Raw genomic sequence first — 17,501 nt, forward strand, 5'->3', positions numbered from 1 at the left:
CAGAAGCTCTTAGGAAATATTTATTCTTCTTGACACAACTAAGCAGAGTACAAGAGAGGACACATTCCATGTGCTCTGGGATGTATGGGTCAAGAACGGTTAATTATATCAGGCAGGCTGAGTAAGGGACCAATTTTAAATGCATATGCAAATTAAGGTGGTCACAGAAGGCTGTGCTGCATCAGATTTAGAGTGTTCTAGCAACGGTTTAATATGGGGAAGTTTAGAAAATTTCTCATTTTTAGAAAAGCCTATCTTCAGATTTATACAACCATATGAAATACAAATTCCTAGAATATCATATCTATACATATTCAAATGATGATGATCATGATGATAATAATAATAATAATAATAATAAAACAATGACTCTCAAGTAGTGGCTCTTTCTTAGGGTTTTATTTCAGAAATACTGAGAGCTTTTAAAAAAATACATCCTCTTGGGGTACAAACCTAGAGATTCTAATTCACCAGGAGCCATAGAAGCACAGGCACAAGATTTCAGAACTCCCCTTATATGGTCCCAGCTGCACTCCTCAAAGTGCTTTTAATCAAATGTAGATTACCATTACAAAACCCACAATGTGTTACATGTCCTACTCTTTTTAAAAGTAAAAAAAGTAAATCACACTATTTCAAGAACTGCATAAAACTGCAGAATGCTATTTTTTTCTAAAGCAATCAAATGATCTACTATCCCTGCTCTCCTATTACGGGTTACAGGTCCTTTGAACAGTTTAGTTTTCATTGATGGCTCTCCTGGATATCAAGCAATGGATCTCCTTGGTCAAGACAAGTTTATCACCAATCTCAGCAGCAACGCAGCCCAGGAGACATCACTTCACATTTCCAAAGAGCTTTCACTACAACAGCAACTTCTTTGGGGAAACTCAAAGGACTGTTAAGCTTTTTAAAAATATCTATATTTTACAATATAATATTGTCTCTTTTTTAAAAAACTGTGTATAGTTGACATACAACGTTACATTAATTCCAGGTGATTCTACAAGTTTTACATTATGCCGTGCTCACCACAAGTGTAGTTCCCATCTGTCACCATTCAATGCTAATACTATTGACTGTATTCCCTACGCTGTACCTTTTATACCCATGACTTATTCATTCCAAAACTGGAACCTTGTATCTCCTACTCCCCTTCACCCATTTTGCCCATCCTCCTACCTCCTCCCCTCCAGCAACCATCAGTTTGTTCTCTGTATTTACAGGTCTGGTTCTGCCTTTTGCTTGTTTTTTGTTTGTTTGTTCATTCATGTGTTTTGTTTTTTAGATTCCACATATAAGTAAAATCTTATGGTATTTGCTTCCTCTGACATATTTCACTTAGCATAATACCCTCTAGATCTATCCATGTTGCTGTAAATAGCAAGATCTTATCTTTTTCTGTGGCTGAAGAGTATTCAATATGGAGCCTCATTCAATATAAAGAGGGAAATGCTCAGCCTGCACTTTAATGAACAGCAGAGTTCCAGCTCTAGGATGTTGGCTACTGGTTCCTTTGACATATTAGTTATGTGATTAGTATGAATACTAGTGGTAACAAGCATTTCATAATATATATAATTGTCAAATCACTACATTGTACACCTGAAACTAATGTCAACTATATTTAAATTAAAAATAAAAAAATAAAATATGAGAGCCAACACTCACTGAGAGCTTACCATGTGCCAGGTACAGTGCTAAGAACTTTATGTACATTGTCCTTGGATTATGTGCGTTTTAACAGCTTTCTCTGTAGTGTGTACGTACTCGTGTATGTATATACATATCCACACAAAGTATAGCTGAATGCGGTAGAGAGCTATATATAAACTATTTATTTCTAAGAATCTATTATCTTTTCAAAGTACTAAGCTAAACATACATAAAAGCCCCAATCTGCATATGTAGAAGAAATGGTTATTTTGGTGTTACACTAATACAATGCTAAACACCCACATATGTGATCAAAACTCTCCAGAAAGAAATGGTGTTTTGGAAGGTCATTGAAGTTTCAGGGATGAGCCCACAAAATCTGTACCCTCCACAGGAGGCTGTTTTGAGGGAATGATAGACATAGGCTAGAAAAGAGTTTTCTGTTGTCCAGTAACCTTGACAGTCACTACAGAAATCCTACTGTGAAAATGAAAATAAAAAAAAAACATAGGGTTCTCTGTCATCAAAAACTAATGATGACTAACAAATGGCAGGGGTCAGATGGGGTGTATGTTCAAGATTCAGATGGTAGACGAACTATTAAGAGCTGAAATAATTAATCACACACAGAAAAACACTTGACAGAAATCAGGTTGAGAAGCAATGCTAAGCTATTATTAATTAGGTAGAGGCATACATACCAGTGTACAAGACAACCCTCACCCCTGAGTCGGCACTCGTGAATGAATTTAATACTTTCTTTGAAATGTCTTGTCCTGTAGGGGGAGAAAAAAAGAGAGAAGTGACATCTCTCTACTTTACTCAACATATGATGAAAAGAAAAAATCCATCTGAGGTTTCTTGAAAAGGTCTCAGAGTCCCACAGCTTCAAAACCGTGGTCACATTGTCTGGGTCTGGAGCTGCCTCAGCTTTAGAACCTTTCATACACAATGCTGAGGCTTGGGAAGGGCTGCCCATCTTCTGGGATTTTCAGAATTTCTCTGCAAGGAATCCCTGAAACACACAGTTGCCACTCACCAGTGTGTGTGTGTGTGTGTGTCGGGGGGGGGGGGGGGGGGGCTTCTGCCTATCCCATTGGTCATTGGTGCCTCTGAACACTCAGGACCATAGCAGTGACACCACACTGATGATCTGCACACCAGTTGTGCACATTCACAGATGTTCAGGTGAAGAAGGTGTCCTTATCATTCAGGCTTCCCAGTTTTAAAAGGTAGTTTACGGGGCGCCTGGGTGGCTCAGTCAGTTAAGCGGCCAACTTCGGCTCAGGTCATGATCTTGCGGTCCGTGAGTTCGAGCCCCGTGTCGGGCTCCGTGCTGACAGCTCAGAGCCTGGAGCCTATTTCAGATTCTGTGTCTCCCTCTCTCTGACCCTCCCCCATTCATGCTCTGTCTCTCTCTGTCTCAAAAATAAATAAACATTAAAAAATAAATAAATAAAAGGTAGTTTACTTCTGGGACACCTGGGTGGCTCAGTCAGTTGAGCGTCTCATAGTTTGTGAGTTCAAGCCCCAAGTCGGGCTCTGTGCTGACAGCTCAAAGCCTGGAGCATGCTTTGGATTCTATCTCCCTCTCTCTCTGCCCCTCCCTCACTCATGCTCTGTATCTCTGTCTCAAAAATAAAAATGAACATTAAAAAAAAGTAGTTTACTTCTGATGATTTGAAAAAGTTAATCATATTCTCCCATATTGGTCTCCCTTGACTTTGGTAGGTCCTGTCAGCATGTCACCAGAGAGCTGTGGGAAAATGGTAAGTGCAGCTTCAATCCCTGCTCAGTGGCTTACTGGCTGTGTGACCTTGGGAGAGTCACTTAGTTTCCCTCAACCTCACTTAAAAAGTGGAAATAATGTCTTACAGGGTGGAATGAGGTAATATATGCCAATATGCTTTGCAAACCATAAAGTCCTATATAATGATGAAACCATGATCCTTATTTCTTCTGATCCTTAGCTTTTTAAAAACCCTTTCTCCTACATATGTGTGGCAGCACCAACCACTTAGAGCACATTCTGGACTGCCTAGTGGGTTAACTATAAATATTCCAAGGGAACCTACAGAGCACGTGCTTTTTGAGGTCTTCTACATCTGAATGACTTGTAAAGCAGTAAAACACCTGAAGTTGCCCATGGAATAAATTCATCTTCTTTTAAACACCAACTGAGTGCTGACTATTTACCAGGAACTGTGCTGCAGGAGATTCAGAGAAGAATGAGATGTAGTTTCTAACCACATAAGCTAGGTCCATTGTTCTATGAAGGATGACAAGACAAATGAATGTAAAAAGATTGGGAAATTCAGGTGTGGCATAACAAACTCATCCAGGTATCAAATCCAGAAGAAACTTAGCAACCTAAGTGTAGCTGCCCAGCTAGATTAAGACAGAGAAGCAATACAGGAAACTCAATGCACATGCATACTTGTACATATTCCATAACCCACCATAAGGCATGATGTCACTAAACATGGAAGGTCCTAGGCATCTAACCCAAGGGCTCCATATTCTTACCTAAAATTTCTAATTACCAGAATATTGAAAGACATGCTTTTGCTAACATTCCCAGGCACAAATGCTCCCAGACATAAACTTATAAAATGACTCAAGACATTGCAACTCTAATTGCAAACACTGCTTGGTATAAAGCAGGCAAGAAAAGATTCCTGCTGTAATTCCTGAAATTTGAAGTGTCAACACTGAAACAGACCTCAGACAGGACCGTAAAGCAGAAGCCCATGGAAGCCAGGCAGTGTAGCAGAGCACACAGAAGGATGAAGGGATGCGGGCACTGTGATGTGACTGGCAGAATCCTGGCCCAAGGGCAAGGCACTGTAGGCAAGAGTGAAGGCTCGGTGCTGTTAGAGCTTCCCATCTCTCAAGCAAAACTGACTCCAGTTTTGGAGTCAAAACTCTGACTCCAGCCATGGAGAACTAAAGAAAAGGTTGTGGGGTGAGGTGGGGACTTCTGGAAAAGTTTTCCCTTCCTGATGAAAGGGAAGCTATCTATCTCTGCCTCAGATTTCTGTTAGGAAACTAGAAGTGAGTGTCATGCTTACAGCTACATCAGCTGCTCTGTAACCACTGGTGATAAGCCCCTGGGGTGGAAAGGCAGCAAGGATACAAAGAGGGACCTCAGGGGATGCCCTGGCCTGGGAGCAACCATCACCAGGTTTCTTGGTCAAGGCTTGAACTAAATTTCTTTATAACTTAAAACATTATCAATCAGACACTCTGCTACTTACAGCCAAATACAATCTACCCAGTATCAGCAACCAATTCAATAGTTTTAACAACACTGAGCCAACTCATCTGGCCTAGGAGCGGCTACAGGCTGCCCTTCTGCCATCTGCTTCATGGTTTGCACAGTGCAGCCTGTCCTCCTCTGTAGGTCACTGCATGTGGCAGACACGCCAGAGGGTGGGGTGGGTCTGACTATAGATCCCAGGACCAGGACAGGCTGCCCAGAACCCAAGGCTCACCCCTGACTGCAGCCTGGCAGCTGAGGGGTGTGGCTAGAGGGCACACATATTTGTCCACTAAGTAGCCATGCTGGGATATCCAAGAGTTCTGAGAGTCCTCTCCATGCCTGCAGCCCATGCTCATGCCTATTTAATGGGTCTCTTTCTAATCGTGCAGAGCTGCATCTGAGATAAGAGAGGCAGAGAAGAATACAGTAACCAGAAAAGGAAAAATAAATCTAGAAATGAATGACAGTTGCCAGTTTAGTGAAGAAGTCACAGACTGCCCCAGAACCCACTGCAAAGCCCGAGTGCCATGAAAGTTAACTATGCCACTCTAAGTGGGTAGAACTTAGTGTTTTACGGGAACACGGTCAGTGCTATGGAGCTCATCAAGAACTTGAAAAATTCAAGTGACAACAAATGAATCCCTTTACTGAAACCTGAAAGTGGGAACAACTGCTTATATCTGGATTTTATACCTGCATGTCCCAAACCACATGCATGATGAAACCTGGGTCTTAAATATTGTCGGGTGTATCTGGGTTCTAAAGTCAGTTTTGCCTCTTCTCAGAATAAGAGTGTGGGGTGGAGTGGAGTCAGCAGGGTAACATGCAGACCTGTCAGAGACCAGAGAGAGCATATGAAAGAGCTGTGGGGGCAAGGAAGTCATGAGGAGGTGCTCCTACTCTGCTCCCTGCCAGCCCTTTTCTCTTAGTTCTAACTGCATCAATCTTAAGCCTAAGACAAACCCACAAACAGCACCTGTCCACCACTGAGTTGGGGCAAGAGCTGAGGAACCCCACAGCAGGCATCTGTGAGAGAGAGGGTGGCTCACAGCCCAGCCTGAGAGTGTAATGATGCTAGTGAAGGGATGGCTTAAAGCCCCACCACAAAACTTGAGTCATAAACACAATTAGGCAGGAGGCCACGGCAAGCAGACATTCCTAGAAATGCCTTTTCCAAGTAAAGCCAGGAGGCATGCGCATTCACTACTGCTTTGGTGTGTTGCAGGAGTGGGGGTTATTTCCAGGGAAGCTGATGACATAAGCTCTAGCACTGGTCATTAAACTCCCTCCTCCACAGCGGGAAATACCCGCAACTCTGGCCCTTGTTGCCCAATTCTCTGATGTGAAGCAGAAGCACATATCTCAAACACCATTCCAACACAGACTGTTTCAATGAACACAGGTTCCCTATTCCTGCTCTTCATTTTGTACCTTCACTTGCATACCCACACATGGAGTAAGGTCTGTTGGAGGAAAGCCAGTGAGGCTCACTGACCTACATGTGTGTCACAAAGTCACGTAACAGTGGTTGCTGCTGCCAATAATCTGAAGAGAACACCTTGGGTAGGGCAGAGGGGCAGGCCTTTGGTAGGCCCTCAAGGAGACATGTCCTCCATGAGCACTCAGCAAACAGCCCTGCAGCAGCCACTGTTGCCCTTCCTCCACTTCCTCAGTCTGTGCTGGCTGTCCTTCTTGAACAGCTTCCTCTCTCTCTCTGTCCAGAGGCCAAAAGCCAGGATCAGCCAGGTTTTCCTGACCTTCAGAGAGTACACAAAAAGACTGGTGGATGGGATCTAGCAAAACTACACCACATGATGATCATCTTTTGAGGCTGAACAATGTGTGCTCACTCCAACACTGCAAGATTTTAAGGCTGTGATCCCCATTGTGGGATCTGAGGCAGCTCTGTCCTGCTGAAGACTCTGCTTATATGAGCAGGAGCTCAGGGAGCTGGGCTCACTCCAAAGCCAGCAGTATCAGACTAGGCTGTATTGACAGCAAAGCCATGCGACTGAGGACACTTTTCCTTCCCACATGTGTACACACAGACACGTGTACACGTCTGTGCATGTATGTTGTATATGAAAGCAAAAGAGGAAAAAAAAAAACAGGAAAGGTAAGCACTCTTAGATTTTTTTTCCTGGAAAAGGAATACTTAAAAAGATAAAGCAAAAAGTAAATGGGTGGAATGTTCTATCTGAGTGAGCCTGTGCTCTGGAAGGTGAGCTCAGATAGGAGAGCTGTTTCCTCCTGGGGCAGAAACCATGTAGGCTCCCTCAGCTGGAACACTCTCACCCCACCCAGAAGCAAGCAGGAACATTCTCCACCAGTACAGACACTGGCAGAGCTGCTCTATCAGTGCACAGAATTTAACACATACAACTAACTCATATTTACATCAATGATTCCCCAACTTTTATATTTCCTGCACTTAAACATTTTTTTAATTGGGGGGGGATTTTTATCATGCTTTTCATTTTGCTACATAAGGTCATTTTAAAAACAAAACAAAAACCTCTCTACCATCTACTATAACATTATTTCACAAAGAATAATTGAACACTAGAAAAACTAGGAGAAGAAAGTTTAAGACTAAAATACAGTTAAGTTCAATAAGTGAAGTCTTATAGAAAAAACTCAATATCCATTTTCTGTGTATTTCTCATTCCTATGGGCTGCAAAGTCCTCTGGAGTCATGTGTGATCATGTGTGTGTGTGTGTGTGTGTGTGCACATGTATGCTCAAGTATGTATGCATCTGTCTGGAAACAGAACCACAGCACTCCAAGGGCCCACCTAGCTTTGATTTTGCAAAACTTCTTTTTAATAATTACAACACAGAAAAACTATAAGAGGACGAAAGAGTTGGATGTACAGAAGACATCAGCTAAATTAAAGAAAACATACACAAAAAGGGAGGTAGAATAAGGCAAGGAAGTTTTACTGGTACTTTAAATATAAGCTTTCTGTATTGCTAATTACCTCTTCTCCCCACAAAAACCTCAAGAAATTTAGAGACCTGCTCGATACTCAAACCACTGAATGTCACAAAAGTTCTACTGCAATGATGCAATGCCACCAACTCCACAGCACAGACCAAACTCTCCTGTACTTGACATTAGAAGATTTAAAAAAAGTATTCCCTTAACAATATCTAAATAAAAAATACCAATTTAATAAATATTAAAATAAGAATGAATAAATTATCTACCATATATCCAATAATTCACTCTTGAAATACATTAATACTCCTTACTTGGATAGCAAATATAATCTTATTTCTGGAATTGCTTACAGTTCATAAAAAATACTTTCACTTATCTAACCTAATACTACAAAAATTGTGTGAGATAGGTATTTTACAGATGAGAAGTGAGGTTAAAGTGACTTGCATAAGAAAGTACACAGAGAAAGCAAAAGCAAGTATTTCTAAAAGCCTCAATTCACCACCCACCCCACATCAGCCACTCAGAGATCATGTAGTGTATGCATGTGATATAAGCTCTAGGATGCCTCTAATTGTGACAAATCATGCAAAACACCCCAGCCTGGGTCTGTGGGGGTATTACAACTATGAGAACTTGAACTTTCACATTTCCTGACTTTGAAAGGCAAGGTGGTTAGGGAACTGAGGTAAAATTTTAATGTGTTAATGTTATCTTAACCAGGTTTCTGCATTTTAAGTTCCTGGAGATCATGGGGGAGTTTGTGAGGATTAAAGCCAAGACAGAAAATTGACCTTTCTGGGCAGCTTACAACCACTGAATGCCAAGTGAAAGCAGTTAGTTTCAAAAGGTCACAAACCTCTTACTAAGCATAATTAGCAAGAAGAATTCCTGTTGGTATAGGGGTTTGTGGGGTAATATTTAGGATATAAAACTTTAAATTACATCTAAAGTTAAACAATTTAAAAAATCTGTAGGTTTAAAACAATAAGTGATACAGTTTTCTAGAATTTATTTTGTCATTAAATATAAGACTTTTCAGGCATCAGTAATTAAAAGTGGCTAGACTAAAGAACTACTAGTTATAATTGTCTGAGTTAGCCAGAGCATATTTTCCAAGTGATGGACTTGATTTCTCTTGCTTTTGTTAACCAGAGTATTTATCTCCTATCTGCATTGGTTGAGGGTACAAAAAGTGAAGGTTCACTGTCAGCTATATGTTCCTAATATTTGGTGACCACAGGCTACCTGAAGTGAACAGGCCATATAAAAAGTCAAGTATTCCATTTGCCAATGGTTAATAGTCTAATTATATCATGAAAGCATGCTTGCTGTTAAAAGGTATGTTATGCTCCCAAACAAACATTTGTAACACGGAAAGAGAAACTCAAGCTATTTCATAGGCTGTCTCTTAACATACACAGTACACTCAAATTACAAACTTAACTCCACAATTTCCATGTAACTTCAGTAGAGCAAGAAATATTTATAAACTCATGGACATCGATGTGCCCAAAGTCTTACTTATGCATAAGATTTGCGATTACTAATGGATTACAAATAAAAGTTTTCCCAAAGAATCACATAAATGCCTATGAACATAACTTTTAACAGGCGAGTGCCAGCTTTTCTGCCTTTCAATGAGTTACGGTCTTAACTTTCTTTTCCAATTGAAACAGAGGTTGTACAGCTGTAGGACTTCCCTCAACATAGCAGCAATGGCACGTCCTCTTGAAGTCATTCTGTCATTAGCCCCAAACATGGATGCTATGGTAACTACCTATTGAAACCTGGTGTCCCACCCTACACTTTCACCAAGATGTAAGGAAAGAGTTAAGAAGGCAAATCACACAGCTTAACAAGACCTCTGCACATATTTGGGACAGGAGAGAACAAATTCAAATCTTACAGGTTAGTCCTCTGGACCCAAGGTGACTGTGTTTGGGCTGGTTTTGCCAGAAGACCTGAACTGACCCATGAGACCCTGGAACTTGGAGAAGCTTCTGCTACATTTTCTGTCACTCTGGTCTTTCCATGTAAGCATATCTTCCAAATCTCCCACTAAAGTGGGTCTCCTGAGCACCAAAACTTGTTATTTCAACTATCTTCTTTTATAACTCTCAAGATATATGAATACACTTTTAAGAGAGTAAAAGTGTATTCTTATTCTCAAAAGTGCTTAGAGTTCATAGAGAACACTTTCATACGTGATCTGATCTCCAAAAATCCTCAAGGCAGGTATTTTTTACATGAGGGAACTGAAGTTCAGATGGGTTTAAATGACTTGCCCAAGGTAGATACAACTAGTTTTAAATTTAAGATATCTAACATCAAGGTCTACTGCTTACTTGTCTATATAGTGCAGGACTGCTCAATGCTCAATCTTCGTTTGGTAAGTCAGTTATTGTCCTGGACATCAAGCACAATGCTTGGCTCCTAGCAAAGCTGAAATGTCCTGAGGGCAATCAAGTACAGGTGGCCACCTTACCTCACAACAAATGCCCAGGATGTGTTATAATCTGATTCCTCCAAAGAGTCATATTGCCAATCAGGTATTGACAAGTTCAGCAGTATATTAGAATCTCAGTTTGAGATAAGAACAAAGCAACCATTTTAAAAATAGCCACCAAAACATGGGCAGAAGATTGCTGTGGTCTCCAGAGAAAGGCAGTGGCTCACTTCCTTCCGTATACACCATGCCCTTCCAACCACTTCTGTTTCTTGACACGACTAGTAACCAAGGAAGTTCTCTGGTGCTTCTTCTCCTCCTAGACCCAAGCTACTACTGTTTTCCTAGTGATCCTAGTAAAATCTTTCCTCTGTCATCCTCAGCCTTAAAGACTGGCTTTTTCTGTGAAATATGGAGAGTTAGTGTAAAAAAAAAGGCCTTATGCAAGAACATATTTGTCCCTGCTTCAAATCTACCCTTGCCCTTATCTCATCTAATCCTATGCCACCTATCCCCTGTCCTATACCACCCCCCACCCTTCCCTACATCAATCCATCTGACTCTAGCCCCATTTTTTTTTCAAACAGGTAGATCTCACAAAATTATTGTGTAACCTGGGATTTCACTGCTCTCTAGCAATCAAAAATCAAGATTTGCGAATGTTCCAGTATTTGATAGCTTTCAGAAAAGATGAACAATTGGGATACTAAACATAAGATTATATGGTCTGTAACTCCAATATGCAGGATTTGTAGGCAATAGAACTTAAGAATCACGAAGGATGAATCCCAACAAGCCTGTGGGCTCCCAAATTCACAAACATCACCATAGCTTGTAACTTCCCAGATAAGATGCAGCAACCTATAATTCTAGCATGGTTGCGTTTGACCTGCAATGTAAGCACAAGGCCAGCCTTGGAAGCAGGGGCTGGTATCTACTGGAGGCAATGAGTGGTTAAGTACTTTATTTCTGCCCCAGTGTCTTAGCCTGCAAGGTTCAAATTCATGCTTCAGTAAAATTTTACTCCATATCATGGTCTTCTTTAAGTTTATTTATTTATTTCGAGAGTGAGAAAGAGAGAGAGAAAGAGAGAGAGAAAGAGACAGAGAGAGAGGGAGGGAGGGAGAGAGGGAGGGAGGGAGATGGGGCATAGAGAGAGAGAGGGAGCATGAGAATCCCAAGCAGGCTCTGCTTGGGACTCAGTCTCACAAACCATGAGACAATGACCTGAGCCAAAACCAAGAGTCAGATGCTTAACTGACTGAGCCACCCAGGTGCCCCTCTTTTTTACTCTTTTTAATTTGACTCCTAGAAAATTTAACATTACCTACACAGCTTACATTTGTGGTCCACATTCTATTTCTATTGGACAGTGCTGCTTTTAGACAAAACCCAATAGCTTCCTTAAGGGTTTACTTCTAGAGAAGAGATGAACATGCTCAAGGTTTGGTTTAAGGCATCCTTTTTAAAAATTAGGCTCTTAGGGGCGCCTGGGTGGCGCAGTCGGTTAAGCGTCCGACTTCAGCCAGGTCACGATCTCGCGGTCCGTGAGTTCGAGCCCCGCGTCGGGCTCTGGGCTGATGGCTCGGAGCCTGGAGCCTGTTTCCGATTCTGTGTCTCCCTCTCTCTCTGCCCCTCCCCCGTTCATGCTCTGTCTCTCTCTGTCCCAAAAATAAATAAAAAACGTTGAAAAAATAAAAAATTAAAAAAAAAAATAAAAATTAGGCTCTTATAGACATCCCATCAGTCAGTGTTGTGTAGTTGAAGGACTGGCAAACAAGAAGCATGCCTCCAGCTGCAGCTCTGCCTAACTTGGCAGCACAGACCTCCTATGGGCCTTGTTACCTCCCCTGCAGAGCAGCAGCTACGCATGGCATGAAGCATCCCATTGGCTCCAATGATTTCACAGTCCTTTACTTTACTGTCCTTTATTTGTTTTTAATATCTCCAAAAAATATAGGAAAAAACCAACTTACAGGTTTTGAGATGGCGAATCCGCTGCTGGAATGCACAGGTATTTAACTCCCTGTAGAATGATATAAAAAATTTAAGTAAAAAGACGATACTTAGTGGAGAAAAATATTTAAAGGAACTATTTACTCAGGTCAAAAAATAAAAAGTAAAAAGGAGAAGTTTTTCACTCATCTTTTGTTGCCAAGGAACCAGGGAAAAACTCTTTAATTAAGGTTCCTGGTTATTTTCCGCGACCATACATACAAATATTTATGCTCTAGTTTGCAAACAGCTTGTAGGTTTAGACAGGGTTTATCAAAAAAGTGAAATAATTGAGGGCTTCCCAGTAAGTGTCAACAAGTTTCAAAACTATGATTTCAAATGCTTGTTTACATATTTAGCATTTTTAAAATCTATTTCATTTAAGATCTTGAGTAGCCAAAAAAGAAGCACTGTTAGTAAAAACTTTAACATGCTAAGTAAAAATTGTAATGTTATGTTACAGAGTTTTCTATATCATATTTTAGTAATCAGAGAGTTACAATTTCACTGATGCATTAGTAGGAACTTTACACATGCAAAATATTTTGATATATTTTGCTTGCTTTTCAAAAGAGTAAAAGTTTATGTACCAAACTAATACATTTTTTAAAAAGAATGGCCCCTGGGGTGCTTGGGTGGCTCAGTTGTAAATGTCCAACTTTGGCTCAGGTCATGATCTTGCAGTCTGTGAGTTTGAGCCCCACGTTGGGCTCTGTGCTGACAGCTCAGAGTCTGGAGACTGCTTTGGATTCTGTGTCCCCACCTCTCTCTGCCCCTCCCCCACTCATGCTCTATCTGGCTCTGTCTCTCAAAAATGAATAAATGTTAAAAAAAATTTTAAAAAAAAGAAAAGAATGGCCCAATTTGAAAAAAAAAACCAAAAACTTCACATAGGTCTCCATAAAAATCTATTAAAAATGTCTGTGTAACCCAAAAAATAATCCAGTGAAGAAATGGGCAGAAAACATGAATAGACACTTCTCTAAAGAAGACATCCAGATGGCCAACAGGCACATGAAAAGATGCTCAACATTGCTCCTCATCAGGGAAATACAAATCAAAACCACACTCAGATATCACCTCACGCCAGTCAGAGTGGTCAAAATGAACAAATCAGGAGACTATAGATGCTGGAGAGATTGTGGAGAAACAGGAATCCTCTTGCACTGTTGATGGGAATGCAAACTGGTGCAGCCACTCTGGAAAACAGTGTGGAGGTTCCTCAAAAAATTACAAGTGGACCTACCCTATGACCCAGCAGTAGCACTGCTAGGAATTTACCCAAGGGATACAGGAGTACTGATGCATAGGGGCACTTGTACCCCAATGTTTATAGCAGCACTCTCAACAATAGCCAAATTATGTAAAAAGCCTAAATGTCCATCAACTGATGAATGGATAAAGAAATTGTGGTTTATATACACAATGGAGTACTACATGGCAATGAGAAAGAATGAAATATGGCCCTTTGTAGCAACGTGGATGGAACTAGAGAGTGTGATGCTAAGTGAAATAAGCCATACAGAGAAAGACAGATACCATATGTTTTCACTCGTTTGTGGATCCTGAGAAACTTAACAGAAACCCATGGGGGAAGGGAAGGAAAAAAAAAAAAAAAAGAGGTTAGAGTGGGAGAGAGAGCCAAAGCATAAGAGACTCCTAAAAACTGAGGAGTTGATGGGCGGTGGGAGGGAGGGGAGGGTAGGTCTGGGAGTCTGAGGGTTGATGGGTGGTGGAGGGAGGGGAGGGTAGGTGATGGGCATTGAAGAGGGCATCTTTTGGGATGAGCACTGGGTGTTGTATGGAAACTAATTTGACAATAAATTTCATATATTAAAAAAAATAAAAAATAATGAGGAAGAGGGAAAGTCTATCTTTAGTGACTTAAGTAAAATAAAGATCTGAAATGGATTATATGAGTAAAAAAAGTGTGTAAATTCATGCTACAAAAACTCAAGCTAAATTTGTTTTATTAAAAACCTAGTTGTTTCTTCTTCAGGGGGATTGAAAGTATAGTTCCAAAGGTCTTCAATGTCAAGTAGAAGTACAAAATCTAGAAATCTCAGCAACTTCTTCAAAAGAATATGGTTCTGTGAGGACTTAAATGAATGATTTTTAAATCCTTCCTCCTTTGATAGCCTAATCTGATGGGATCTTGCCATGTCAAGGATAATAAATAGGAGAAGAAACACATCAAACACTAGAAAAATAACCAACCTAAGAGAGTAAATGAAGGAGAAATATGTAGAATCATGATATAGACTACCAAAAGTCCCTCAGCAAATAAAGCCATAAAGGAACTTGTCTTCTAGAGTTGCATTTTTTTTGCAGTTGATTATAAAATTTTACTGTTAATTCATATTATGAGGCATTTCTGTGTTGTATTTGCTAATGTAGTCTTATAAGGAACATCTAAATTTGCAGCCACCCCAAACCCTTCCAGACTTCCACATTTCAATACTTCCCAACATTGTGAATCCCACTATTCCAATACAGAATCCACATAAATTATGTTTCTCAATCTCCTTTGCTATTAGGGTGTAGACTCAGGATTTAGTTGCATCACCTGACACACCTACTTGAAGTGGATTTGGAAACAAGACATGGGAAGAATTAGATGGGTAAAGAGCACCTGCTTGGCAGGTGCAGGTGGCAGCAGAGGCAGGTGGTACTGGGGGCGGGTGGGGAGACGTGGCAGCAGATCTTACTGGGCCAGTTGTGTGATGTGGTCTGAGTGTTGTTCCTTTAACTTCAGCTGAAAGCCTGTTTCTCCAGCTCTTCTGAGGAGACCATAAGCTCTCAACAACTTCTTAATAAACCCCTTCCTGCTTAAACTGGCTCAGAGTAGAATCAGCTGTCTGTAACTAAGACCTGAGCCCTAAAATTCCCCTCCCTGTCTCCCACTATTATGAGAAGTCAGAAAAACCCTTTTTTCCTGTTTAATTCATATACACATTCATGTTTTTCCAGCTTTGAGTCAATCATTACATCTTCCAGCAAAGACTCTTAAAGAAGATGAGTTTTACCACTGTTAATACATATGAGAACACTTCAGCATGAGACCAAACACAATTAAACATGTCAAGGGTAAGGTTTAAGGATCAGCGCTAGAGGATGGTGAAGCAGCAGTTTCTCCCTCATTTAACTTTTGCTTTGTTATCCCTAATTGCCTCCTTTTCTCTCTATCCTCATTTTTCCCTGGACTCTGGGCACTGTGCTCTGCTGGAAATATTAAGGCAGTTGTTTGAAGTTCTAAAGCACCTCCAAACCCAAAGAGGTATTAAAGAAGTAATTTAAAAGGAAAAAATGGAAAAGGAAATGATACTGTAAAAATAAGTGATTTCACTCCTTCCCTCCATCAAGGTCAAAAAGCTTATTAGTATAGATACACATGCTGGTCATTTCATACACCCGTCATTGAAATGACTCATTTACTCTTTTCTTTTACTCTTAAGTGAGAGTTGGCCATGGATCGGGCCCAGAAGCTTATGAAATTCTTTCCTCCCACACACTTCCTCCAACCTCTTTCAGACCAATACTTCCAGAGGGATGTGAAGGATTTTCAGGTTTCCATGCTCCCTTCCACTGTGACTGTCATAGCCTGAGTACCTTCAATCAATCAAGGATGCTGAGGTGGATTCCTTCTAACATAAGATATAAAAATGCCTGTCACACATGCTGACAGCCACTTAATTCTAACAGAATCTAAAATCAGCCCAGCCCATATGATGGGAGGAAAGAAAAAAAAATAAAGAGAATGGACAGAAGAGGAGGCTAAATAGGTCTTAGCTTATTAAGAGCATTTACTATAAATGCCAACATCAGTGTGACTGGAAAGTACTTCACTTCCTTTAGGTGTTCCGTGAGTGGGGTCACATTCCCCTTTTTGGTGCCTAATGCAAAAAAGAAAAGGATACTGGCCCTATAAAGCAGGAGAAAACTGCACGAAGATGGCAAAGGATATCCTTCCCTCCATGCACACAGATGATGAGGAGGTGACTTTCAGCCATGCTAGGCCCCTCACCCTCACTAACTGGGATGGGCATGTGGCAGCTACAGCTTCCCATCTGTGAAGCTCTAAGGAGGAACAAAGTAGCTCTCAGCCACAAGTTTGGGGATCCCCTACTCTTAAGGAAGGACAGAAAAAATATATAACACAAGATCATATTCTCTCAAAAACAGAACAATAACCTACCTTGGCACATAGTAAACACTCACTAAATATCTGTTGAACAAGGTGAAAATCAATTAACATGAAGATCATACTATAAGAATACTACAAGTGAGAAAAATATTGTAAAGTGACCGTGCCTTAACCTGGTGACCACTAAAACAAGGGAGCTGAACTTTTAGCTATGCCATGGAAGGGCATGTTCCCTGCACAAGCTCCAGACATCAGATGTCTCCTGCCTGTCCACACAGTGAACAAACTATGCAAATACTATAAAGAAAGGAGTCAAAACTGTCAAAAAGGTTCAGCTGCTCACCACCCAAGAACATCTATAATGACTTGGCTTAGTCATTAACAAAGCACGAAAAGTATCTCTCTTGGAGGCCACAGACTGCAGAACATGAAGTACCTGAAAAAAGCCTTCAGATGCCTGCACATGTGTACAATTCATGGCAGTTAATTACTAATTCAGAAAGCAGCAAGAGTGCTGACACCATTAAGGAACTCAGTGCTACAAGAAGGCTGGATAGACTTAAAATTATCCTAGTATTAATAGAACCCCAAAAGACCATTCTCTAATGTTGAGGTCAGACAGAGAAAAGGGGCACAATGTGTTTAGATAAATTATGGAAAGCATAGCAAACAAAACAAAGTAATAAAAATCTTACTCTAGAACAAAATTCTAGAACAATCTGAAAAATTCATAAGTAATAAAAATAACACAGAGGGGACGTGGGTGGGAGGATGAGTAAAATAGGAGAAGTGGATTAAAAGTGCATTTATCATGATGAGCACTGAGTAATGTGTATAGAATTCTTGAATCACTATATTATATACCTAAAACTAATATGACACTGTATGTTAACTATAAAGGAATAAAAAAAATAACAGTAATGTTTTCATTAGTATAGCACTTACTGTGTGATATTTACTCCTACTCCTACATATTACCTCTAAAGCTAAAAGAAAAACAAATAAAACTGAAGTTTATTACCTTTGAAATAAAATTATTATTAAATAAATA

General features: G+C 40.4%; 1 protein-coding gene across 4 annotated transcripts in view; it reads right to left on the reverse strand.

Annotated features, from left to right (window-relative positions):
* Positions 1-17,501, reverse strand: part of DUSP22 (dual specificity phosphatase 22) — a 73,342-nt gene that overhangs the window by 13,074 nt on the left and 42,767 nt on the right. For all 4 annotated transcript variants that reach the window (XM_049611310.1, XM_049611311.1, XM_049611313.1 and 1 more), the window contains 2 exons: positions 12,288-12,337; positions 2,358-2,432 (listed from right to left, as the gene is read on the reverse strand). In XM_049611310.1, the coding sequence (XP_049467267.1) occupies positions 2,358-2,432; positions 12,288-12,337 (125 nt within the window). The remainder of the gene's footprint in view (positions 1-2,357; positions 2,433-12,287; positions 12,338-17,501) is intronic.

The sequence above is a fragment of the Panthera uncia genome, assembly GCF_023721935.1.
Source record: "Panthera uncia isolate 11264 chromosome B2 unlocalized genomic scaffold, Puncia_PCG_1.0 HiC_scaffold_25, whole genome shotgun sequence".
Classification (NCBI taxonomy): Eukaryota; Metazoa; Chordata; class Mammalia; order Carnivora; family Felidae; genus Panthera; species Panthera uncia.